This window comes from Salvelinus alpinus, chromosome 3 (assembly GCF_045679555.1).
Source record: "Salvelinus alpinus chromosome 3, SLU_Salpinus.1, whole genome shotgun sequence".
Lineage (NCBI taxonomy): Eukaryota > Metazoa > Chordata > Actinopteri > Salmoniformes > Salmonidae > Salvelinus > Salvelinus alpinus.
In genome coordinates, this window is record NC_092088.1 from 31228709 (window position 1) to 31255623 (window position 26915).

Here is a 26915-nt window from a genome sequence, read left to right on the forward strand (position 1 = left end):
AGACATTTTGTTGTCCTCCAATGATTGTAGGTAATCAAGCTCTGAAACAATCCTCCCAGTTTCTCACACATCGATCACACCGCCTTTGAACAATCTCTTCTGTTGTTGTTGTCATCCTCTCTCACTACATCTCGTTTTCGGTCTGTCTCTCTGATCATGGCCAGTGGTTGAGGTAATGGCGCCTTGTCAAGGACAGTGTTCAGTGTTGGGCAGAATACAAAGTAAGGGATTATTCCGATCGTCTGTTTCTCCACTGCAAGATCCATCATTGGAGAAGCCCAGACCAGTTCGGAGCGGAAGCATCTTTGCATATCGTTTTTTCATTAACAAAGGATTTACGTAATATCAATTATAGAAAGGTATGTAATATCAGGTGTATAATATTCATAGCATGTCCAGTTAATGACTACACTGTAAGAGACGGTAAAAAAGGAACAGTCAGCTAGATAGATCCCGTTTCCCGGATATCCAACTGTTAGATCCTGTTTCACGGCAAGACGATACTCAGGATTTCACATTTACTAAAAAAGAAAAAAAGGAACACATCAGCAGTTAGTTAAGCAATTTTTCATTCTGCCAGCTCAATATGGAAGTAGAAGCAAACAGAGCTAAAGAGAACAGTTACATAACGTATCAAAAAGGGCTACCGGCCCTTTACCTCCAGTTGTGTGTACAATATGCAAGTTTTAGTTCCAGTCGCTGCTCTCAGTGAGTTAATTAGGACATCTCTTTGGCTTAAGACCCAACGGGATGGACATTTTTTCCACATTCAAAAACAGCCAAAGTACTGTTGTTAAGCATTTGATTGAACTTAAGTGAACTAAACAATCCCACATGGGTCATTTCATTTGAGTGATTGACCCAGCTTATGGCTGTGTGAGTATTTTTGGAGTGAGCCAGTGGACACACACAAAAGTCCTGGGCCCAGTTTCCCAAAACGCATCTTAAGGCTAAGAATATTGTTAGAACCTTTGCACGAGCAAAATCTCTGAGCGGTTTCCCAAAAACATCATTATCAAAGTTGCACTTACATTTGAGTTAATTAGCAGACGCTCTTATCCACAGCGCTTTAGCGGAGCAAATAGGATTAAGGGCCTTACTCAACGGCACAGAGATTTTTCACCTAGTCGGCTTGGGATTCCAAGCAGCGACCTGTTGGTTACTGGAGCAACACTTTTAGGCGCTAGGAGCATCACTTAAACGCTTGTTATTTACCAACTGCCTCAGACCGCTAAGTGAGTCGTTAGATGCTCTTTTGCATCACTTTATACACAGAGGTTCTCCACTAAACACAGAATCAAGCTTTTTATCTGGTCTCTCAGTGACCTCTGATAACTTCAGAACGAAGTTGACTACAAATACAAAGTCTCCAATGTCTTTGCAATTGTTACGAGCAAAGGATAACGACATGTTTCAAACGAAAACCGAGATGACTGCATTAAAAAATAAACAGTATAGACTACATAGGCCTATAAATTTGTTTGTTTGTTGTTGAAATCAATTTCATGTTCAGTCAACTGAGTTCTATTTAGCTAAATGTAGGCTACACTTTGTCATTTTTGCCTCAAGATATTTCATGATCTGTAACATGTGCGCAATGATGTGCCAAATCTGTGATTTTGTGCATTATAGGGTAGGCTAAGCATTCGAATAAGCCACCTCAATATTTGCAAACTTATAGGTGATAACATCGCTCTAGGAGCTGATCCATCATAAATATGGTGAAATAATTCTAATGTTAAGGTCAAATTCGAATGGAAAAAGCTGATGAGAGAGCAGCGCTGATTTTTTTATTATAATTTTTTTTTTTTTACACAAGTAAAAAATAACGACACACTTAGCGAACATTCTTTCCGCGCGGAGTTTTGGGAAGCATGTTACATCTTCGGGAAGTTGTCGGAAACGACGTGTCGTTAAAAACACTCGTTAGCCTAAATTCCATTGCTATAGGGAAACTGGGCCCTATTTGATTCCTCTAAAACGCAGCCTTCCTTGCTCCCTGTAGATCAGGGCTGTCAAACTCATTCCATGGAGGGCAGTGTCTGCTCATTTTTGTCATTACCTTTTAAATTTGTCTCCAATGAAGACCTAGACAACCACATGAGGGGAGTTCCTAACTAATTAGTACAACGGAAGGGGTGAAAATCCGCAAACACTTCATGGAATGAGTTTGACACCTGTGCTGTAAATGACCAATGATCTTTAAGTGATTGGATGATTAGATAAGTGAAATCAAAGTGATCACCCTAATGTTTTTGGGAAGGATATCAAACCCTCATAAGTCCCATAGGCCCCTGAGCTTAAGTCCATGCATTAGCTGTGGGAGCTAACAAGTCTTCAGGTCTCAGGCATGGTTACTCATCACACAAGCATAATTAACAGAACCCTTTTTGGTACACTTTCACTAATCCAAATGAGACATCAGGGAAGGAAGGAGGATTGCATTTCAAGTCCTCGAAGAGTGCCAGCCATGGGATTTGTTGGAAAGGCTTTGAGACTTCTGGTAGGATTCAGAAATTAAGAGAGTAGGGCCCGTATTCATAGTCTTGAGTAGGAGTGTTGATCTAGGATCAGTTTTGTCTTAAAGATCAAAGACAAAACTGATTCTTGATCAGCACTCCTACTCTAACTCTTTATGACTACAAGCAAACAGAGGTTGGCCAACTGTGATACTCACTCGCCAGGTTTACAATGCAGGCAATGATGATGACTGTCCCTCCTATCAGTGACACTGTAGAGAGCATCCTGGCGAGACGACCCAATCGTCGAGCTCCATCCAGGTTGCCCTGCTCCAGACTGTTCTTGGACTAGGAAAGGAGGAAGGAAGCAGTTGGTTAGTTATGGACTGCTTAAAGGCCCAGTGCAGTCAAAAATATGATTTTACCATGTTTTATAAACACTACATGACCAAAAGTATGTAGACACCTGCTCGTCGAACATCTCCTTCCATTATCATGGGCATTAATATGGAGTTGAACTGACGTGTTGGAAAGGTGGCATCCTATGATGTTGCCACGTTGAAAGTCACTGAGCTCTTCACTAAGGCCATTCTACTGCCAATGTTTGTGTGCATGGCTGTGTGCTCAACTTTACACACCCGTCAGCAACAGGTGTGGCTGAAATAGACAAATCCACTAATTTGAAGGGGTGTCAACATACTGTTGCATATATACAGTGCATTCGGGAAGTATTCAGACCCCTTGACCTTTTCCACACTTTGTTACGTTACAGCCTTATTCTAAAATTATTAAATTGTTTTTTCCTTCATTAATCAACACAAAATACCCCATAATGACAAAGCAACATTTAAAAAATAATTTTTAAAATCACATTTACATAAGTATTTCAGACCCTTTACTCAGTACCTTGAATTACCTTTGGCAGTGATTACAGCCTTGATTCTTCTTGGGTATGACGCTACAAGCTTGGCACACCTGTATTTGGGGAGTTTCTCCCATTCTTCTCTGCAGATTCTCTCAAGCTCCGTCGGTTTTTTACAGGTCTCTCCAGAGATGTTCGATCTGGTTCAAGTCCGGGCTCTGGCTGGGCCACTCAAGGCCATTCAGAGACTTGTCCAGAAGCCATTCCTGCGTTGGCTTGGCTGTGGGCTTACGGTCATTGTCCTGTTGGAAGGTGAACATTTGCCTCAGTCTGAGGTCCTGAGAGCTCTGGAGAAGGTTTTCATCAAGAATCTCTCTGTACTTTGCTCCGTTCATCTTTCCCTCAATCCTGACTAGTCTCCCAGTCCATGCCGCTGAAAAACATCCCCACAGCATGATGCTGCCACCACCATGCTTCACCGTAGGGATGGTGCCAGGTTTCCTCCAGATGTGACGCTTGGCATTCAGGCCAAAGAGTTCAATCTTGGTGTCATCGGACCAGAGAATCTTGTTTCTCATAGAGTCCTTTAGGTGCATTTTGCCTCCAAGTGGGCTGTCATGTGCCTGTTTTTTACTGAGGAGTGGCTTCCGTCTGGCCATTCTACCATAAAGGCCCGATCGGTGGAGTGCTACAGAGATGGTTGTCCTTCTGGAAGGTTCTCACATCTCCACAGAGGAACTCTGGAGCTCTGTCAGAGGGAGCATCGGGTTCTTGGTCACCTCCCTTAACATGGCCCTTCTCCACCGATTGCTCAGTTTGTCCTTGTGGCAAGCTCTAGGAAGAGTCTCGGTGGTTCCAAACTTCTTCCATTTAAGAATGATGGAGGCCACTGTGTTCTTGGGGACCTTCAATGCTGCAGAAATGTTTTGGTACCCTTCCCCAGATCTGTGCCTTGACACAATCCTGTCTCGGCGCACTACGAACAGTTACTTCAACCTCATGGCTTGGTTTTGCGATGACATGCACTGTCAACTGTGGGACCTTATATAGACAGGTGTGTGCCTTTCCAAAATATGTCAAATCAATTGAATTTACCACAGATAGACTGCAATCATGTTGCAGAAACATAAAGGATGATCAATGGAAACAGGATGCACCTGATGTCAACTTCAAGTCTCATAGCAAAGGGTCTGAATACTAATGTAAATAAGGTATGTTCTTTTATTTTCAATACGTTCGCAAAAAATTTATAAAAACCTGTTTTCGCATCATGAGGATTTTTTTATCCATTTTAGAACAAGGCTGTAATGTAACAAAATGTGGAAAAGGGAAAGGGGTCTGAATAGTTTCTGAAGGCACTGTATAGTGTTTATTTCCACACTTTGAGGTTGGAATAATACTGTGAAATTGTGAAAATTAATGATAATGCCCTTTTAGTTTAAGAGCCGTTTGAAAAGACCACCTGAAATTTCATCATGTTTTAGTGGGACGGATTTTTGGCTTTCCAAGGTGACCATGCTGTAAATTAGTTAATAGACCAATAAGAACAATTATTTCAAACCTCTCTGCCAATAACAGCTATTTTTCAGCTTTCACCTGCACACTCAGACCACTTCCAGATAGTTCTAGTAAACAACTCACCCGTTGCTAAGAAGCTATTTTTGTTTCTTTTGACCAGAAAGGTACTTAATTGTTACCCAGAAATGGTTTAATAGAGATAAAAACAGACTAACACTAACTGCACAAGGTATTCTGAAGCCAGACACAAAGCTGGTAGCTTGGTCCCAGATCTGTTTGTGCGCTCTTGCCAACTCCTATGGTTATGAACTGGCATGACAATGACCATAGAGGTTGGCTATACACCACAAACAGATCTGGGACCAGGCTACAAAGCTGGTGCTAACCGTCAATAACACCACAGCAGTCTAAGATGAATAGAAGTAGTTTCTGATAAAAGGTACAGACATTTCTGATGAATATGAAACCACAAGCATAAAGGCAAAGGTCTTCAAAGCTGTACTAAAAATAGTATTTAGCAAACATTGCAGATCATTTGACACTAAAATGTGACAGAAAGAGGAACACAGTTGTCTAGCAGTAGTCCTGCAGTTCAATCCCCGGTCTTGCCACTCCCTTACTGTGCTATAATCCTTCTCACCAATCTCCCCATCTACATTTCTAACCTGTCAAAAGAAAGAGGCTTACCATAACAGAGTAGACAAACCCCACAATGTTGATTGGCCAGACAGGGCAGAAGCAAGCCAGCACAGCCAGTATTAGGTAGTCTTTAGGCTTGGCTCTGTCAATGGGTGGGTTGGTGGCGATGCTGGAGTGGCGTGAGATGGAGGGCCGTGGGGAGAAGGCGGTGTAGCCGATGGAACCGGCACGACTCCCCTTCCGGGTCTTGCTGTTGTGGGGGTGGTGGGAGTAAGAAATGGACTGCTGCCTTCTGGGAGGTGAGGAGATGACTGAGGAGGTGGTGTCAGCAGGGGCTGGGTGTATACCATTACCTACAGAGGGGGGGGATGTGGATGAAAGGCATCAGTAAATGATTGAACTAGTGTCCCCTGAGCACTAGTAGACCAGAATCTTATGTTAAATGGATTTGACATGCCCCGAACTAACCGTCCAAGCAAGCGTATGCTGTACAACTGTCCTGGATTCCGCAGGCACACAATTAACTTAAATGAGTCCGAGCTTAAAAAGCTTGGGCTGTGTGGTCTAGTAGTTAGTGCCGCAAACCCTGGCACAAAAAAACAGTCGGCATGGGGTCAAATCCGACCCAGTGCCCTTCTGACTTGCAACTCTGCTTACTTTCCTATCTTCTCTCCACTATCCTACGCACCAATAAAATACGTAAGGAGCGGGACTGCGCCACTGCATAAAAATGTTTTATCATGTCTTACTGTTCTCCATTTTCTCATTGATCACAATGACCAGTTCCCCAGCCGTGGCTTGGCTCAGGCAGGGCCCAAAGCTGGTGGTGGTGCTGTGGATCTCTTGTTCCTCCATCTCTGGTGGGGACGTGACAGTCACAGCGATGATGGGAGCTGGGCTTAACAATGATGCATCTTGGTCCAATAGGGACGGCTGTTCCTCGCCTGGCCAAATGGCGGGGGCTGGGTTCGTGTTTGTGTTCAGAGCCATGTTGATAACAAAGGAGTGTGCTTGTGGGCTTCTGCTTACCTTCTATACACCTGGGGGTTAGACAAAGGGGTTGAACAAAGACAAAACAAACCCTGCTCACCAACTATTGTTTACACTCTGTTCAGAGCAATTTGGTATTTTACTTATTGAATCTGTACTCACTGGCATATGAGTGCAGATTATAATCATAACCTTTAGTATTCCGGGGGACTTAGGGTCTGCCGAGAAATTATGACCAGTTTTTTTCTCTCCCAATGCTCTGCTTATGTAATAGTAAATATAACAGGAAAGGCTAAGAGGCCAAACAGCTATTTTAAACACTGATCTGGACCTTTACCGCACAGGGGAGAATTAATACAAAAAAATGAAAGGACTGTGTATTGAATAATAAATTGATGACAACATTTTATTATACATTTTTAAAGATATGAAAAAAGGCAGCTGGGCCATGTTTTTATAAAATAATGCTAATAATATTATTGGCAAAAGGTCTATGTACAGGTGTGTACAGACCTGCTAGTATTTCTTGACGTGTTCATAACCACTTTCTGAGCACAATGGGGTATATGATTGCAGGCTACTTAGCACAGAACAATGGGACAAAAAAATATATTTTAAAAAAAAGGTAACCGGGACAAAGCCACAGGGAAGAGTGAAGACATATGGAAGGAGAGTGAAAGGGGAGGGGGGATTATACAGCTACAATTATGGGCTAGAGCATTGGATGCAAATTATAAAAAGCAAACGTTTACCAAAAGGGAAATGACTGTGGCAAAAAAAAAAACGATGCACATGCAGCAATGTAGGCTTGCATGGAAAACATAAAAAAACGGGATAGGACATAAGTACCCAAATTCTCAATTCAAAGCCGTTATCACGGCCTATTGACATTCTACACAAAACGTTGTATTGAGGATAATGGCATAAGCAAATTGACGATGGTAAAATATTATCAACTCACCTTTTATCCAACGGATTCTTCAAAATACCCGAAATGACCCGTGATTTTGCATGATAGTATTTTCATAAGCGAACCCAATTGCATTCAGCGATTTATTATTCGTTACAGCCTTCAGTATGTTTGCATGCGCAACTCTAAAGTATGTTCCCCAAATACGCGCATCTCTTTTGCAATATTCTGGAAGACGTGTACAGTACTGAATTACGTGATGTAGAGCCCTTTCGAAATGCTGCGCTTCGGGGGTGGGGAGGGTGCAGAGAATGTGGATCAGATAAGAGGGGGAAAGCGTGAAATGAATAAACTGAAATAAACCCAGCCTACGTGCAGGGGGAGGGATGGATTGACAGCGCAGCACCCGACAGAAACGCATCCTTTTTGTCGAATGCCTAATTTCCCAATGCCACATTTACGCGATAAAACGATTGCCAACAGTTTACTTCAACGCCTTCCCATATTAAGGTATGTGTAATAATTAGGGTTATCAAAATGGAGATACCCCTCCACGTGTTCTGCTATTGTCATATTTCACCAATGGTAATATTATTTTGAACAGTGTTGTTGGCTATACATTTATACAAGCAAGTCACATCCTTGAACAACAACACATACCACATGTAAGTAAGGATTTTAAAGTAGAGACATTTATTGAACGGCAATATTGCGCCATCGGCTGGAATAGCCCAAATACTACAAAAACATCTCAAAATAAAACAAGGACAGATATCACATTTTCGCTAAATATAATAAAAAGTCATACTAGTAAACGCTTGATGACCACCTCTTATAAGAGGTGTATATACACAGACATATCACGTCATACAGTTCTAAATGCAGAGTCAGAGTGTGGTAAATAATCAGAGAACATTCTTCAAAAACATAAACATTAAAATGTGTTAGAGAAAATAAAAAAAGGCAAAAATATTGGAAGTACAGGAAAAGTAGACAAAGACCAGATAACAGAATCACGTCCCCATCATGCTGAGAATGTTGGCCTGTGAATGAAAAGAGAAAACAGTCACGCACCATAAAAGCCTTATTCTTTAATATGGACCAAGAGGACACCCGACCCCTAATAGCCAAACGATAGTTAGCGCCTGGGTTGAATTCATTAGTGTAATGTACAGTGTAGCAAAACGCTTAGCTGTAGAAAACGTAAACATGCGTTCAGGTAGTCCCTCCCGTTTTGCCACTTTGTTTCGGTTTTATTCCTAGTGAATAAAACCATGGAAATATCTTACACCTGGGCCATTCACGTCTGCTACAACAGTGTTTTAAGGTGTTCCACAAATAATCCAGAGAACATTGGGTTTTCAATGCATCGGGTTCTCAATACAATTCGTGCTTAAAAATCCATCAAAAGGATATCCCAGCTAACACCAAACGTTCCCACAACTTTAGAGAACGTTCCCTTAAGTCTCAATAGGTCATTACCTAATGTTTTCAGAGGAATGTTCCGGTGCTGTGCAAGGACTGTTTCCATGAGACCATTCCCTAAATATCAAAACGGAACCTACCCAGAACGTGGTTACCATGTTCTCAGAACATTCAGTATTAATGGTCTAGACATGTTTCGTTGGAATGTTGCAAGAATATTCCATTGTACAGTTTGAGGGTTAGGAGAATATTTAAATCAACATCACACCAAACAAACAGAACATGGACACCACATTTCATGGGGAAATCATTTTTTGTCTATTTCCCAGTTTGTTCCGGGGACCTACCTAAAGACTTTTATAGGCCACCGCCGAATGGTACGAAATAAATGTTATCCCTCACAAAATATGACTTGTTTCTTTACACACCACACCTAGTTACTGCTGCCAAGCCCATTAGGGCCCTGATTGGTGAACCACTGATCCATTTACAGCTCTTTGTCTGTTGGCAAGGTTACCCAAACAGTGCTTTTAACATAATGTTATCAACTTACACACTTGACATACATGATTCCATTGTGCACGTTCATTTAAACAGTAATTATTATTCAACATGTCCTCACCTGGGATTTGAACTCACAACCTCTTGGTTCACTGCATTCCGATCTTCCTGCTATGCCACCGTGTCTGTGTCTCGTTGTCTAATGTTGGTGGTGCATATTGCTCAGTTTTAATGATACTCCTTAATCACCATGATAAATAAAATCGTTTTTATTGAGTGTACTTTTAACAGAGATGAGGTTTACTTTGAATTGCAAAGTGTACCAATACAGGTGAAATCAGTCATTGACACAGATGCAGTGGCGTAGCAGAAAAATACTGATTTTAGATATGAATAATGTTACGGTCCTCACTACTACAACAACAAAAAATCCTTAAATACAGTCATTTAAAATACTGTAGAATTTTACTGTAGAATTTCTCCCCTACTACTGGGGAGAGCCAATACATCAGACTGTTGGCTTCAAAGCCTCGCAAAGGCCAATACATAGCATCAGCAACCCAGGGTTTATAGACATCATTGTGTTGAAAGCACTGTGTGTGTGTGTGTGTGTGTGTGTGTGTCCTTAACCTTGCCAACAGACTGAGCTGTAAATGGATCACTGGTTTACCAATCAGGGCCTTGACTGTCTCGGCAACAGTAACCAGGGGTAATATGTAATGAAACAAGTTTTTCTATTGGAACCATCAGGCGACATGCTAAAAACTTCTTTAGGGACGTCCCCAGGAGAATCCGCAAACTAGACAAAAACCTCCATGATGCAATGACAGACTGCCCCATGTTTTAAACCTCCTAGGACACAGGAATGTTATTGTAACGTTGCAAAAAAAAATGTCTAGAAAATGTCTCCTTTTTGGAGAACATGGCAACCATATTCTGTTTATGTTTGGTATGATGATGTTGGAATACTCTCCTAACCCTCACCGAAACATGCTAAATAGGTTCTCAGAAGGTTTTTGCAAATATAGATTGAATGTTCCCTTAACTAACGGAAAACTGAATACTCAAACATTTAGGGTAACATTACAAAACGGTCTCTGCCCCTAGAATTGTTAGCCGAGATAGCGGTGAAGCTCGGCAAAGAGATCCTTGATGAAAATCTGCTCCACAGCGCTCAGGACCTCAGACTGGGGTTCTACAATAGATTTCTCACCATTTCTCTTATTTACTGAAGAGTGACTGGAGCATAAACCATGTTCATACCCTGACACTTTCAGTAAGACTTCCTGTTCAAGTGTTGGGGCATTTTTTTGTAAGCGTTACATTTTCTTGACAACATCTATACAATGTAGCAATGTTCCATTTCCAAACCAAAACACAAGAGTGATTGTGCTGGTGTTTTTTCAGATTACGATACCACAATGAAAGATGGGGAAAGAGTATTGAGACTACCCCAGATATATTCTATGGAATCTGCTTGTCAGTCTTACCTTAATGAAGGAGGAGAGCCTTTTGGCTGTGATTCCCTCGATTTTGGTTAGATCCTCCAGCTGGAATAAAGAGTGATATTGGCATTAGAACCAGAATGAATGAAACTCAACTTAAATTGTATGTACAGAGCATTTGGAAACGATTTAGACCCCTTGACTTTCTCCAAATGTTGTTACGTTACTGCCTTATTCTAATATTTCTCAATCTACACACAATACCCCATTATGATGAAGCGAAAACAGGTTTTCAAAATGTTAGCAAAGTTAATAAAAATGAAAAACAGAAATGTTATTTACATAAAATTCAGACCCTTAGCTATGACACTCGAAATTAAGCTCAGGCGCACCCTGTTTCCATTGATCACCTTTGAGAGGATTCTACAACTTGGAGTTCACCTGTGATAAATTCAATTGATTGGACATGATTTGGAAAGGCACACATCTGTCTATATAAGGCCCCACAGTTGACAGTGCATGTCTGAGCAAAAACCAAGACATGAGGTCAAATGAATTTTCCGTAGAGCTCCGAGAGAGGATTGTGTCGAGGCACAGATCTGGGGAAAGGTACCAAATAAAGTTCTGCAGCATTGAAGGTCCATGAAAACAGGATCCTCCGTTCTTAAAATTGGGAGAAGTTTGAAACCACCAAGAATCTTCCTAGAGCTGGCCGCTTGGCCAAACTGAGCAATCGGGGGGAGAAGGGCTTTGGTCAGTGAGGTTACCAAGAACCCGATGCTCACGGACAGAGCTCCAGAGTTCCTCTGTGGAGATGGGAGAACCTTACAGAAGGACAACCATCTCTGCAGCACGCCACCAAATCAGGCCTTTATGGTAGACTGGCCAGACGGAAGCAGCAACTCAGTAAGAGGCACATGAGTTTGCCAAAAGGCACCTAAAGGACTCTGACCATGAGAAACAAGATTCTCTGGTCTGATGAAACCAAGAATGAACTCTTTGGCCTGAAAACCAAGAGCCACGTCTGAAGGAAACTTGGCACCATCCCTACAGTGAAACATGGTGGCAGCATCATGCTGTGGGGATGTTTTTCAGCAGCAGAGACTGGGAGAGTAGTCAGGATCGAGGGAAAGAAGAACGGAGCAAAGTACAATGAGATCCTTGATGAAAATCTGCTCCACAGCGCTCAGGACCTCAGACTGGGGTGAAGGTTTACTCTCCAACAGGACAACGACCCTAAGCACACAGCCAAGACAACGCAGGAGTGGCTTCGGGACAAGTCTGAATGTCCTTCAGTGGCCCGGCCAGAGCCCGGACCTGAACCCATTCTAACATCTCTGGAGAGATCTGAAAATAGCTGTGTTGCGACGCTCCCCATCCAACTTGACAGAGATTGAGAGAATCTGCAGAGAATGGGAGAAACTGCCCAATAACAGGTGAGCCAAGCTTGTAGCGTCATACCCAATAACACTTGAGGCTGTAAATCACTACCAAAGGTGCTTCAACAAAGTACAAAGAAAAGGGAATACTTATGTAAATGTGATAGCGTCAGATATTTCATAAATTTGCACAAAAATCCCCAAAGCATTATGGGTGTAGATTGATGAGAGAAAAAACACAATTGAATACAGTTTTGAATAAGGCTATAGCATAACAAAATGCGGAAAAAGTCAAGGGGTCTGAATACTCTCCGAATGCACTGTGCTTGTGTATATACAGCTCAAAAAAAAATTAAGAGACCACTGTAAAATTACCAGTTTCTCTGGTTTTACTATTTATAGGTATGTTTTTGGATAAAATGAAAAGGTTTATTTTATTCTATAAATTATTGACAACATTTCTCCCAAATTGTCATTTAGAGCATTTATTTGCAGAAAATGACAACTGGTCAAAATAACAAAAAAGATGACGTGTTGTCAGACCTCGAATAATGCAAAGAAAATAAGTTCATATAAATATATATATATTTTTTTACCCCCTTTTTCTCCCCAATATCATGGTATCCAATTATTAGTAGTACTGTCTCGTCTCATCGCTACAACACCCGTACGGGCTCGGGAGATATGAAGGTCGAGAGCCATGCGTCCTACGAAATACAACTCAACCAAGCCGCACTGCTTCTTAACACAGTGCACGTCCAACCCGGAAGCCAGCCGCACCAATGTGTCGGAGGAAACACCGTACACCTAGCGACCTGGTCAGCGTGCACTACGCCCGGCCCGCCACAGGAGTCGCTTGTGCGCGATGAGACATGCCCTACCGGCATGGACCTCCCGGTCGCGGCCGGCTGCGACAGAGCCTGGGCTCGAACCCAGAGTCTCTGGTGGCACAGCGACGCAGTAGGTGAATGGATGATCTCCGCATGTGTGGTTCCCACCTTGAAGCATGAAGGAAGAGGTGTGATGGTGTGGGGGAGCTTTTCTGGTGACATAAGGCACCCTTAACAGCGTTCTGCAGCGATACACCATCCCATCTGGTTTGCGTTTAGTTGGACTATCATTTGATTTTCAACAGGACAATGACCCAAACACACCTCCAGGCTGTGTAAGGGCTATTTGACCAAGGAGAGTAATGGAGTGATGCATCAGATGACCTGGCCTCCACAATCACCCAACCTAAACCCATTTGAGATGGTTAGGGATGAGTGAAGGAAAAGCAGCTAACAAGTGCTCAGCATATGTGGGAACTCATTCAAGCCTGTTGGAAAAGCATTCCAGGTGAAGCTGGTTGAGAGAATGCCAAGTGTGCGCAAAGCTGTCATCAAGGTAAAGGGTGTTATTTTTATTTATTTATGTTATTTTTATTATTTTTTTTCACCTTTATTTAACCAGGTAGGCCAGTTGAGAACAAGTTCTCATTTACAACTGCGACCTGACCAAGATAGAGCAAAGCAGTGCGACACAAACAACAGTTACAGATGGGATGAACAAACGTACAGTCAATAACACAATAGAAAAGTATATATACAGTGTGTGCAAATGTAGTAAGATTAGGGAGGTAAGGCAATAAATAGGCCATAGTGGCGAAATAATTACAATTTAGCAATTAAAAACACTGGAGTGATAGATGTGCTGAAGATGAATGTGCAAGTAGACACTGGGGTGCAAAGGAGCAAAAAAATAAAATAACAGTATGGGGATGAGGTAGCTGGATGGGCTATTTAAAGATGGGCTACGTACAGGTGCAATGATCTGTAAGCTGCTCTGATAGCTGATGCCTAAAGATAGTGAGGGAGATATGAGTCGCCAGCTTCAGTGATTTTTGCAATTCGTTCCAGTCATTGGCCGCAGAGAACTGGAAGGAAAGGCAGCCAAAGAAGGAATTGGCTTTGGGGATGACCAGTGAAATATACCTGCTGGAGTGCGTGCTACGGGTGGGTGCTGCTATGGTCACCAGTGAGCTGAGATAAGGCGAGGCTTTACCTAGCAAGGACTTATAGATGACCTGGAGCCAGTGGGTTTGGCGACGAATATGAAGCGAGGGCCAGCCAACGAGAGCATACAGGTCGCAGTGGTGGGTAGTATATGGGGCTTTGGAGACGAAACGGATGGCACTGTGATAGACTGCATCCAATTTGCTGAGTAGAGTGTTGAGGCTATTTTGTAAATTACATCGCCGAAGTCAAGGATTGGTAGAATAGTCAGTTTTACGAGGGTATGTTTGGAAGCATGAGTGAAGGATGCTTTGTTACAAAATAGGAAGCCGATTCTAGATTTAATTTTGGATTGGAGATGCTTAATGTGAGTCTGGAAGGAGAGTTTACAGTCTAACCAGATCCCTAGGTATTTGTAGATGTCCACGTAAGTCAGAACCGCCCAGAGTATTGATGCTAGACGGGCAGGCAGGTGCGGGCAGGGTAGGATAGATATAGGTCTATAACAGTTCGGGTCGAGAGTGCCTCCCCCTTTGAAGAGGGGGATGGCCGCGGCAGCTTTACAGTCTTTAGGGACCTCAGACGATACGAAAGAGGTTGAACAGGCTAGTAATAGGAGTTGCAACAATTGCGGCGGATAATTTTAGAAAGAGGGTGTCCAGATATTCTAGCCCAGCTGATTTGTAGGGGTACAAATTTTGCAGCTCTTTCAGAACATCAGCTATCTGGATTTGGGTGAAGGAGAAATGGGGGAGGCTTGGGAAAGTTGCTGTGGGGGGTGTAGAGCTGTTGACCGGGGTACAACACACACACACAGAGTGCATTCGGAAAGTATTCAGCCAACTTGACTTTTTCAACTCGTGAATTTTATTGAATATAGCTATGATGCACTTTATATGTTAATGTATTGACATGAAAAAAATTGGCATATTATTACCAATGACTTCAATCCTCACTGGTACCCAAGTTAATAGAAAGACCCATTACCAGAATGTTAACAAAATAATAGCGAAAAAGGGCCTCACGGGTGGCGCAGTGGTCTAGGGCACTGCATCGCAGCGCTAGCTGTGCCACCAGAGACTCTGGGTTCGCGCCCAGGCTCTGTCGCAGCCAGCCGCGCCCGGGTGGTCCGTGTTGCGACGCACAATTGGCCTAGCGTCATCCGGGTTAGGCCGGTAGGGATATCCTTATCTCATCGCGCCACAAGCGACTCCTGTGGCGGGCCGGGCGCAGTGCGCGCTAACCAAGGTAGCCAGGTGCTTCTTCCGACACATTGGTTGGCTTCCGGGTTGGAGGCGCGCTGTGTTAAGAAGCAGTGCGGCTTGGTTGGGTTGTGTTTCGGAGGACGCATGGCTTTCGACCTTAGTCTCTCCCGAGCCCGTACGGGAGTTGTAGCGATGAGACAAGATAGTAATTACTAACAATTGGATACCACGAAATTGGGGAGAAAAGGGGGTAAAATGTAAAAAAAATAATAATAATAATAAAATAATAATAGCGAAAGCACATAGACGCTGTTAGCTAAATGCTAACAAGCAAAAACGAACCAACTAATTGCAAAGACAGGCAAATCCAGCACATACAGTTATAAAAGCATAGCTAGTAGCTACCAAATTGTATTTTCTGTGGGTGTGGATATTTACAAACAAAAGTGCAACAAGAGAAATTGTGCAAATGAACAAAGTTGTTATGCATGCTTTTCTGAAGGAAGAGAGCAGAGGAGCAGAGGGGGGGGGACAAAAAAAAGCTAATTCGAAGCACAGGGGAAAAGATGGCAACAGCACAGATAACTAATCAGAGGTCTTTGACTTCTGGCAGAAAGCCATTCTAAGATATCTGATGGAAAAATGTTTGTAGTGAATTGCATACAATTGTAACTTCATCTCATGTGCGCAGCACACAGAGACTCACCAATAGATATAAAAACGCAATAGACTCACCAGCTCCCACTTTCTCCCGTTGTGCTATTTACAATCAAACATGTGACTCGCACAATTCATCTGGGGAACTATGGTAAACTATGGTAAGCTTCATAATGTAAAATTATGTGACAGGTGAAATAAGATTAAATCCGCTTTATCGCCTAAGGGATTGCACAAGTTGACTGCAGGTATTAACTTAAAAGGATCTGAAAATATTCACATTTATTGAAAAACTTAAAATAAATAGTTTGGACGGTATTGAAAAACTATCGTGTTTTTTTCTCCAAATACCCCGGTATACAGCCCAAACCTAGTGACAGTAACCAAAGGATAATCAAAAACCTATGTGTACACACAAAAGATGATACAATGCGTATCTAGAGGCAACACAACATTGTAAATCAGGTAAAACAAACAGCTTGTGACAGCAAGTAAGCACGACATTCTCAAAACCCCTTTGGTTACCGTCTGTCATTTTAAGTTCCATTACACTTAAATGTATATAAAACCTAGGACTCACATGCCATGCCATGCAATGCCCCCTGTAACTATTGTATGATCTGTTTATGTTGTGTTTGAACCGTCTGTGATGCTGTGCTGCCACTGGTATTTTACTTTTTACAGTGTAACTGGGTGCCTTGAAAGGACGGCGTGTCAAATAAAATGCCTCGTTATCATTCTGATGGTGACAAGTTGGCTGAAACATTGGTCTCAAAGTATTTGTTTTACTTCAAGAGCGAGAGCTACGCCCATTACTTTTTTGTTGTTGTAAAGAAATGGGCTAGCTGTAAACGCTGAAACTTAATATGGGCCCAAACAACACAGACCTTGGTGAAGGAGCCTTGAATCTCCCTCCAGCCCAGAATGAGCTTGGCCTTCTTGTCCCCAATCTGCTGCAGGCCCTTCAGGTCTTTGAGGGACCCGGAGTTGAGCACCTGCAGGATCTTGTGTCGGGACTTGTCCAGCACTGACTTGTCCAAATGAGACTCCCAGCCGGTGTCCTTCACATTCTCTTTTCCCTCTTGGACCTGAGAGCGAGAGAAGGTGGACGGCAGAAACAGACATATATATATATATATACATATACATATACATATATATATATATATATATATATATATATATATATATATACACACACATATATATGTGTGTGTATACATATATATGTGTGTGTATATATATATATATATATATATATATATATATATATATATATATATATATATATATACACTTTTTTTTTTTTTGCCTGCATATTACAGTGCACACCAACACGGGACAAAGGGTTCTGAACAGCTGTTTAATATTGCATGTTATGTGGCTTTGTTCCAATAGTCACACTAGAATGACCACTTAGCATCAATCAATGGATTGGGTGTGCATGCTAAGTGGTAGGTTAGTGTGGTTATTGGAATGAAGCCAGTTTCATTTTACATAGTCAAACAACAATGCTGTTGCTGACCTCACTCTGCTCCAGATTCTTCTGTTTCTTCATCAGGCAGACAGATGGCCTTTTGACCACCGGACACTGCTGGAGAGGTTGTAGCTGGTACACTTAGGGGAAAAAGAGATGTCACACACACACAACAGATTTCTTTCAATACTACATACAGGAAAAGCATAGACCCTGGCTATTTACAGAGCAGCATATTAAACATTTATATAAAAAGCACTATATGAACGTGCCAGAAAACATGCTTAAGCGAAAGACATGGGAAGATGTCCATTGGAAATGCACCGCTGCCAGACCCAAAGGTGCTGAAGTGGCTACAGATTGTATTAGTCATCATTATTTGATTAGTTTGGGCAGATTAATAGGCAGACTGCATGGTCATATCAAGTTCCCGATCTAATCAATAGCCTTACTGTTTTACAAGACATTGCGCAATACGATATCAATTGTTGACACTTAAAGGGATAGTTCAGATTTTTTTAGGATTGGGTGAAATGTGACTTGAGTTGTCTACATACTAGTAGTGACGGCATCCACAAAATTAATCCCTACAAAACTTTGTTTGAAGTTACTTTGAGGAGATGTTTTGGCATGAAATGCAGACAACGCATTTTGAAACCCAGATTTTTTTGAATGCTAACCATTAGCCAGTTGTGCCTGGAGTAAAGAATGCATTATCGTATATTATCACTATGGGCATAAAAAGACTAAGGTAAAATGAATTTAAGCCAATCATAAAAATAATATATAAAACATACCTTTAAAATTGGCAGGGTCATGTTCATTAGGCACTAAACGGAAGAAAACTGACTAAAATAGGGAGGGACTACCTGAAATTAATGAGATGCTATTTTTCAGTTTCCGTTGAGGAACATTTTAAGCCGTTTTCCATTGCGTGCCCTTATGAACACGACCCAGATGTGTTAGAGAGGTTAAGCTTAGAGAGGTTCCTGGGGTAAACGCCCTGGATTAGTGGGTGGGCGGGCTCACTGACCTTGTAGGGGCGACACAACAGCCTGCTGTTTTTTGGGTTTGGCTGCTGTGGACTGTTTTCTGTGTAGTGGGGGTAGATGCGTCCTGAAGAGGGGTGAGTCTCCCGATGACCCACTGTCCGAGCTGTTGCGAGTGGCACCATTTCCTGTCACTTTGAGCACCTTGGCTTTGCTCTCAAACGCCTTCTGCTTCTCTTTCAACTCCTGCACAGACAGCAATTCATCAGTGAAGAGTTTTGTAGCCATAGAATTACAAATGAGAACTAATAGGATCTTTGTGATTGTGGGACAATGCACATTAAATCAACATTTCTGTAAATGTGCCAGATTTAGTCCAGCCAGCTAATCTTCCTATTTGCTGTGTAAAGGTGATTCAGTATTTAGAATTAGGGATGAGCATTTGAAATTACTTCACTATTTGAATATCATGAAACTTTTGGACGTGGCTTTTGACCATTCCTTTGGATTCCTCATGTCTAACTATTGTTTAAAAAAGTTTGGTCCAAATCAGAAAGGTTTGGTACTATATTTATTGAATATCATATGAATTTTAAGTATTTGAGGTAGATATGTACATGAAGGCAGGGTAGTGACTAGGCATCAGGATAAATACTAAGAGTAAAATAAAGAACAGAGTAGCGGCAGCATATGATGCATGTAAAAGTGTTGTGTCGGTATGTGGGTTTTGTGTGAGTGTCAATGTAGTGTGTGTATATAGTGTCACCCCCTCCTCCAAAAATTCACCTCCGGCAGGCGTTTCAGGTCACTCACGACCAAAACCTCCTGCCACCTGAAAATGTTTCTTCCCGGGGCTGTGGCCTTCACCAACCGGCCCATAGAGACTAATGGAGTATGCTGCACACCGCATCAAGCCATCTTTGAACTGTACACAAAATAAGTGGACTATACTGCATTGGTACTCTGTTAATCTCTCATTTAGATACAGTGCTTTCAGAAAGTATTCCCACCCCTTGACTTTTTCCAAATTCTGTTGTGTTACAGCCTGAATTTTAAATGGATTATATTGAGATTGTGTCACTAGCCTACACACAATACACCATAATGTCAAAGTGGAATTATGTTTTTAGAATGTTTACAAATTGAGTCAACATTTAAAGCTGTAATGTCTAAGTATTCAACCTCTTTGTTATGGCAAGCCTAAATAAGTTCAGGCGTAAACATCTGATTAACAAGTCACATAAAAAGTTGCATGGACTCACTGTGTGCAATATATAGTGTTTAATTAAGATGATTTTGTAATGTCTGTACCCCACACATACAATTATCTGTAAGGTCCCCCAGTCGAGCAGTGAATTGAACCAAAGACAAGGGAGGTTTTCCAATGCCTCGCAAAGAGCGGCACATTTTTGGTAGATGGGTAAAAAACAAAATCCCTTTGAGCATGGTGAAGTTATGTAATCACACTTTGGATGGTGTATCAATACACCCAGTCACTACAAAGATACAGGCTTCCTTCCTAACTCAGTTGCCGGAGAGGACGGAAACGGCTAAGGAATTTCCCCATGAGGCCAACGGGGAGTAAATCAGTTACAGAGTTTAATGGCTGTGATAGGAGAACGCTGAGGATGGATCAACATCATTGTTGTTTGTCCACAATACTAACCTAAAAGACAGAGTGAAAATGACTGTACAGAATAAAAATATTCCAAAACAATAGAATAATGTGCAAATACTGTACAATCCAGGTGTGCAAAGCTCTGAGAGACTTAGTCAATACATGTTAAAATCACCCTTGGAAGTGATTACAGTTGTAAGTCTTTCTGAATAAGGGGTGTGAATACTTATGTAACTTAGATGTCTGCATTTTCACTTTAATGTAGGCAAACTCAAGATAAGCTGTAGACCACACTATCTACAAAGAGATTTCCCATTTATATCATTCGTAGCCGTTTATTTACCACCACAAACCGATGCCGGCACTAAGACCGCACTCAAAAGAGCTGTATATGGCCATAAACAAGAAAATTATCATCCCGAAGCGGTGCTCCTAGTGGCCGGGGACTTTAATGCAGGCAAATCTGACCATAATTCTATCCTACCGATTCCTGCTTACAAGAAAAAAATTGAGCAGGAAGTGCCAGTGACTCGCTCAATATGGAAGTGGTCAGATGACACGGATGCTACGCTACAGGACTGTTTCGCAAGCACAGACTTGAATATGTTCTGGGATTCATCCAATGGCATTGAGGAGTATAACACCTCAGTCACCGGCTTTATCAATAAGTGCATCGACGACATCATCCCCACAGTGACCGTGCGCACATTTCCCAACCAGAAACCATGGATTACAGGCAACAGCCGCACGAGCTAAAGGCAAGAGCTGCCCCTTTCAAGGAGTGGGACAGTTACCCGGCCAACTAAAATAAATAGCACTATGCCCTCAGACGAACCATCAAACAGGCAACGCGTCAATACAGGACAAAGATTGAATCCTACTATATCGGCTCTGACACTCGTCGGATGTGGCAGGGCTTGAAAACTATTATCGACTACAAAGGGAAACCCAGCCGCAAGCCTACCAGGCGAGCTAAAATGCTTTTATTGCTTGCGTCGAGGCAAGCAACCCGTAAGCACTAGCTGTTCCGCACGACTGTGTGATCACACTCTCCGTAGCCAATGTGATCAAGACCTTTAAATAGGTCAACCTTCAAAGCCGCAAGGCCAGACGGATTACCAGGACGTGTACTCAAAGCATGCCCTGGAACGTGACATTTTCAACCTCTTCCTGGCCGAGTCTGTAATACCAACATGTTTCAAACAGACCACCATAGTCCCTGTGCCCTACGTCAGTAGCCATGAAGTGCTTTGAAAGGCTGTTCATGGCTCACGTCAACACCATCATGCCTGAAACCCTAGACCCACTCCAATACGCATACCGCCTCAACAGATCCATAGATGACACAATCTCAATCGCACTCCACACTGACCTTCCCCACATGGACAAAAGGAACACCTATGTGAGAATGCTGTTCATTGACTATAGCTCAGCGTTCAACACCATAGTGCCCACACCTCCCTCTGCAACTGGATCCTGGACTTTCTGACGGGCCTCCCCCAGGTGGTAAGGGTAGGCAACAACACATCTGCCACGCTGATCTTCAAAACTGGCTCCTTAACAGCTTCTACCCCTAAGCCATAAGACTGCTGAACAACTAATCAAATGGCCACTGACTATTTATATTACCCCTGCTTTTACACTGCTGCTACTCACTGTTTATTATCTATGCATAGTCACTTTACCCATATCTACATGTACAAATTACCTCGACTAACCTGTACCCCCGCACATTGACACGGTACCCCCTGTATATAGCCTCGTTATTGTTATGTACATTTGTGTTACTTTTTACATTAGTTTATTTAGTAAATATTTTATTAACTTTATTTCTTTAACTGCATTGTTGGTTAAGGGCTTGTAAGTAAGCATTTCACGGTAAGGTTGTATTCGGCACATGTGACAAATATAATTTGATTTGATCTAGACATGACCCCATCACCGACCGAAGTTGCAGTTTTTGGCAACCATTGTACCCTTTCCAAATAGCCTATATTTTCTTTTTGAATTACTAGTAAACTTGACACTTTTTATTAGTTTCGATAGGCCTCAGGTGTCGTTGGATGGTTGCTTTGACAGTCGCTGAGGCTTGAATTGTCTGTTAACATTGAAAACACTTTCAGATGCAGCAGGTTTAGCTACTTATCTAGCTATCATTGCTAACTTTAGCACCAAAGATACAGACAGAGATCAGGATTCCTTAATGATTTGCCTTTCAATTTCATAATCAACGTTGTGTTCTTCTAACAGGCATTCATGTTGTTTGGACTGTTGTTTAAGACAGTGGCAAAGATGAAACTTGGCTGTTAGTGTTTGCAACAGTATCATTTTGGATGTAGATTGCTAACTAGATACAGTAACACTTATGGTTAGCCTAGCTAGTTACAATCAAAAATCATTTGAAGTTAGATGCCATTGGTGACAACATGAATATAAATATAGCATGACATTCATGCAAGCGCTATAATACACTGCTCAAAAAAATAAAGGGAACACTTAAACAACACAATGTAACTCCAAGTCAATCACACTTCTGTGAAATCAAACTGTCCACTAAGGAAGCAACACTGATTGACAATAAATTTCACATGCTGTTTCACATGCTGTTGTGCAAATGGAATAGACAAACGGTGGAAATTATAGGCAATTAGCAAGACACACCCAATAAAGGAGTGGTTCTGCAGGTGGTGACCACAGACCACTTCTCAGTTCCTATGCTTCCTGGCTGATGTTTTGGTCACTTTTGAATGCTGGCGGTGCTTTCACTCTAGTGGTAGCATGAGACGGAGTCTACAACCCACACAAGTGGCTCAGGTAGTACAGCTCATGCAGGATGGCACATCAATGCGAGCTGTGGCAAGAAGGTTTGCTGTGTCTGTCAGCGTAGTGCCCAGAGCATGGAGGCGCTACCAGGAGACAGGCCAGTACATCAGGAGACGTGGAGGAGGCCGTAGGAGGGCAACAACCCAGCAGCAGGACCGCTACCTCCGCCTTTGTGCAAGGAGGAGCACTGCCAGAGCCCTGCAAAATGACCTCCAGCAGGCCACAAATGTGCAAGTATATATATATTCTTATCCCATTCCTTTACTAGATTGTGTGTATTAGGTTTTGTTGTGGAATTGTTAGATTTTGCCTGTTAGGTACTGCTGCACTGTCGGATCTAGAAGCATAAGCATTTCGCAACACTCGCAATAACATCTGATAACCATGTGGTATATATATATTCTTATCCATTTGTTTGCTAGATTGTGTGTATTAGGTTTTGCTATCAATGCTTAGATTTTGCCTGTGTCACTGTCGGATCTAGAAGCATAAGCATTTCGCAACACAACGAGCACTGGATGACCATGTGACCAACAAAATTTGATTTGGATAGGATTTGAAATCGTAGTATGCTGTAGATGAGGGCAATACAGAAGCTTTAATTTTTTTATTATTTTTTATTATTTAATAAACAAAAATTATTTAAAAAAAAATGTTAATCAAATCTTACTTTAAATCTTAACTTTATCCAAATTTTATTACGTCACAGCTTTATTCTAAAATAGCCCACAACAACAAAGCAAAAACAGTTTTTGAAATTTTAGCAAATACACACACACTACTGTTCAAAAGTTTGCCACTTAGAAATGTCCTTGTTTTTGAAAGAAAAGCATAAAATAACATCAAATTAATAAAAAATACAGTGTAGACAGTATTGTTGTAAATAACTATTGCAGCTGTTTATTTATTGAATATCTACGTAGTCGTACAGAGGCCCATTATCAGCAACCATCACTCCTGTGTTCCAATGGCACGTTGTGTTAGCTAATCCAAATTTATCATTTTAAAAAGTCTAATTGACCATTAGAAAACCCTTTTGCAATTATGTTAGCACAGCTGAAAACTGTTGTCCTGATTAAAGAAGCAATAAAACTGGCTTTTAGACTAGTTGAGTATCTGGAGCATCAGCATTTGTGGGTTCGATTTCAGGCTCAAAATGGCTAAAAACAAATAACTTTCTTCTGAAACTCGTCAGTCTATTCCTGTTCTGAGAAATGAAGGCTATTCCATGCGAGAAATTGCCAAGAAACTGAAGATCTTGTACAACGCTGTGTACTGATAATGGGCCTCTGTATGCCTATGTAGATATTCCTCAGCCGTTTCCAGCTACAATAGTAATTTAAAACATTAACAATGCCTACACTGTATTTCTGATCAATTCGACGTTATTTTAACGGACACATTTCTTTTGCTTTTCTTTCAAAAACAAGGACATTTCTAAGTGACCCCAAACTTTGGATTGGTAGTGTATATAAATAAAACTGATATCACATTTACTTAAGTATTCAGACCCTTTACTCAGTACTTTGTTGAAGCATCTTTGGCAGTGATTACAGCCTTGATTCTTCTTGGGTATGACGCTACAAGCTGGGCACACCTGTAATTGGGGAGTTTCTCCCATTCTTCTCTGCAGATCCTCTCAATCTCTGTCAGGTGGATGGGGAGCATCGCTGCACAGCTATTTTCAGGTCTCTCCAGAGATGTTCGATCTGGTTCAAGTCCGGGCTCTGGCTGGGCCACTCAAGGACATTCAGAGACCACTCCTGCGTTCGCTTGGCTGTGGGCTCACGGTCATTGTCCTGTTGAAAGGTTAATCTTTGCCCCAGTCTGAGGGCCTTGAGCGCTCTGGAGCAGGTTTTCATCAAGGATCTCTGCTCCGTTCATCTTTCCCTCGATCCTGACTCGTCTCCCAGTCTGTGCCACTGAAAAACATCCACACAGCATGATGCTGCCACCACCATGCTTCACCGTCGGGATGGTGCCATGTTTCCTCCAGATGGCCAAAGAGTTCAATCTTGGTTTCATCAGACCAGAGAATCTTGTTTCGCATAGTCAGAGTCCTTTACGTGCCTTTTGTCAAACTCCAAGCGGGCTGTCATGTGCCTGTTACTGAGGAGTTGCTTCCGTCTGGCCACTCTACCATAAAGGCCTGACTGGTGGAGTACTGCAGAGATGGTTGTCCTTCTGGAAGGTTCTCCCATCTCAACAGAGGAGCTCTGTCAGTGACCATCGGATTCTTGATCATCTCCCAGACCAAGGCCATTCTCCCCCGATTGCTCAGTTTGGCCAGTGGTCTGCTCTAGGAAGAGTCTTGGTGGTACAAAACTTCTTCCATTTAAGAACGATGGAGGCCACTGTGTTCTTCGGGACCTTCAACGCTGCAGAAATGTTGCGGTACCTTTCCCCAGATCTGTGCCTTGACACAATCCTGTCTCGGAGCTCTACGGACAATTCCTTCGACCTCATGGCTTGGTTTTTGCTCTGACATGCACTGTCAACTGTGGGACCTTATATAGACAGGTGTGTGTCTTTCCAAATCATGTCCAATCAATTAAATTTACCACAGGTGAACTCCAAGCAAGTAGAAACATCAAGGATGATCAATGGAAACAGGATGTACCTGTACCTGATTATACACCTATTGTGTATAGATTGAGAAAATATTTTTCCTCAATTTTAGAATAAGGCTGTAACGTAACAAAAAGTCAAGGGTTCTGAATGGTTTCAGAATGCACTGTATACTAACAGCATAACTGGTTATAACGTGGTGGAATTGTCCTTTAATGATAAGGTGTGCAAGGTAGTTGGATTTTCCACAAGCCTTTTTCAAATGGCAAATTAATGAAACCATAAACACATTGGTTAGCTAGCACACTGAACAACTAAATCAAATGTTTATAGCTATTATGTGTCTATACTTAAAAACACTTGCTCGAGTTGAACTGATTTTCAGCTGATGTTTTTTGTTAAAGAAAAAGTAGACAAATGATTCTGATGAAAATACGCTCTTGGCCTTATTCCAAAACTGCAGCTTGTGGTTGGAACACATACAATGAGGTCCGAAATTATTGACACACTTGATAAAGAGCAAAAATAATTCAAATACGTAGCTATATTGTATGCTCCAAAAATGTGGGAAATATTATTTTATACTAAAATGATTGCTCAGAGAAAGAGATTTTGTTTAACAAGAAAACCTTTTTTTTCAACAACAAAAAGGCAGGTGTCAATTATTGACACCCCTATTTTCAATACCTCACCTTTTGAGGATAATGGCACGGGGACTTTAAAAAATATATTTGGAGAACATATTGGGAAGGATCTTAGATCATTCCTCCATACAGAAGAATCCTTCCACATTCTTGATATCCTTCGTCTGCGCTTACGGACTACCCTCTTCAATTCAACCACAGCTTTTCAATGGATTTCAAGTTCGGAGACTGAGATGGCATATGTTGATTTTGTGGCCAATTAATCAATTTTGTGGATTTTGATGTAGCTGCCTGAATAACCCCAAGCACACAAAGCAGATTCCACCTGCCCCACTGTTCAGTTTACCTGCACCGGGCCATCAGCAACTTAATGTCAACCGCTGCATGGTATGTCCTCGTATATAACAATGTCAAACAGATAATTTAATACAGACAAACCTTTTTCATTGTTAAAATAGGCATACCACCCCCTCAAAGTGAACACTCACACAAGTGACCTAATACTAACGTCCGTCCAGATATTCAAATAACTGTACCCATCGCTAGTGAGAATGCGAATATTCGGTATCTCATGATAGTTCGGTCTTATTAACTAGGAAATCAGCTTGTACAGTATTCTGAGTGTGTGTGTGTACACTCTGTGATAAAGGGCGCATGCTCTTTACCTGGATCTCTCTGTGCATGTTGAGTCTTTCCTTTACTGGGGTGCCCATCAACAGCTTCTCCAGAGCCATCAGCCGGTTCAATACAGATGGGTCTGTGGGGCTGAGAGAGACGAGAGAGAGAGCGAGAGATAAGCAGGTGAAAGGGAC

At 41.9% G+C, this 26915-nt stretch overlaps 2 protein-coding genes across 2 annotated transcripts in view; both read right to left on the reverse strand.

The window, feature by feature from the left end:
* Positions 1–367: 367 nt before the first annotated feature.
* On the reverse strand, positions 368–7558 carry prrt2 (proline-rich transmembrane protein 2). The gene is made up of 5 exons (XM_071391044.1): positions 7430–7558; positions 6228–6518; positions 5527–5831; positions 2678–2807; positions 368–521 (listed from the first exon to the last, which is right to left on the reverse strand). Exons 2-5 carry the CDS (start codon positions 6466–6468, stop codon positions 505–507), a joined length of 693 nt encoding a protein of 230 aa, XP_071247145.1. The 5' UTR covers positions 6469–6518; positions 7430–7558; the 3' UTR covers positions 368–504.
* Positions 7559–8048: 490 nt separating this feature from the next.
* Positions 8049–26915, reverse strand: part of kif22 (kinesin family member 22) — a 41974-nt gene continuing 23107 nt past the window's right edge. Inside the window, exons 8-13 of the mRNA XM_071391043.1 lie at positions 26769–26868; positions 18495–18696; positions 17510–17601; positions 16872–17072; positions 10795–10854; positions 8049–8421 (exon numbers count right to left, since the gene is read on the reverse strand). Of these exons, the coding sequence (XP_071247144.1) occupies positions 8392–8421; positions 10795–10854; positions 16872–17072; positions 17510–17601; positions 18495–18696; positions 26769–26868 (685 nt within the window). The 3' untranslated portion in view covers positions 8049–8391. The remainder of the gene's footprint in view (positions 8422–10794; positions 10855–16871; positions 17073–17509; positions 17602–18494; positions 18697–26768; positions 26869–26915) is intronic.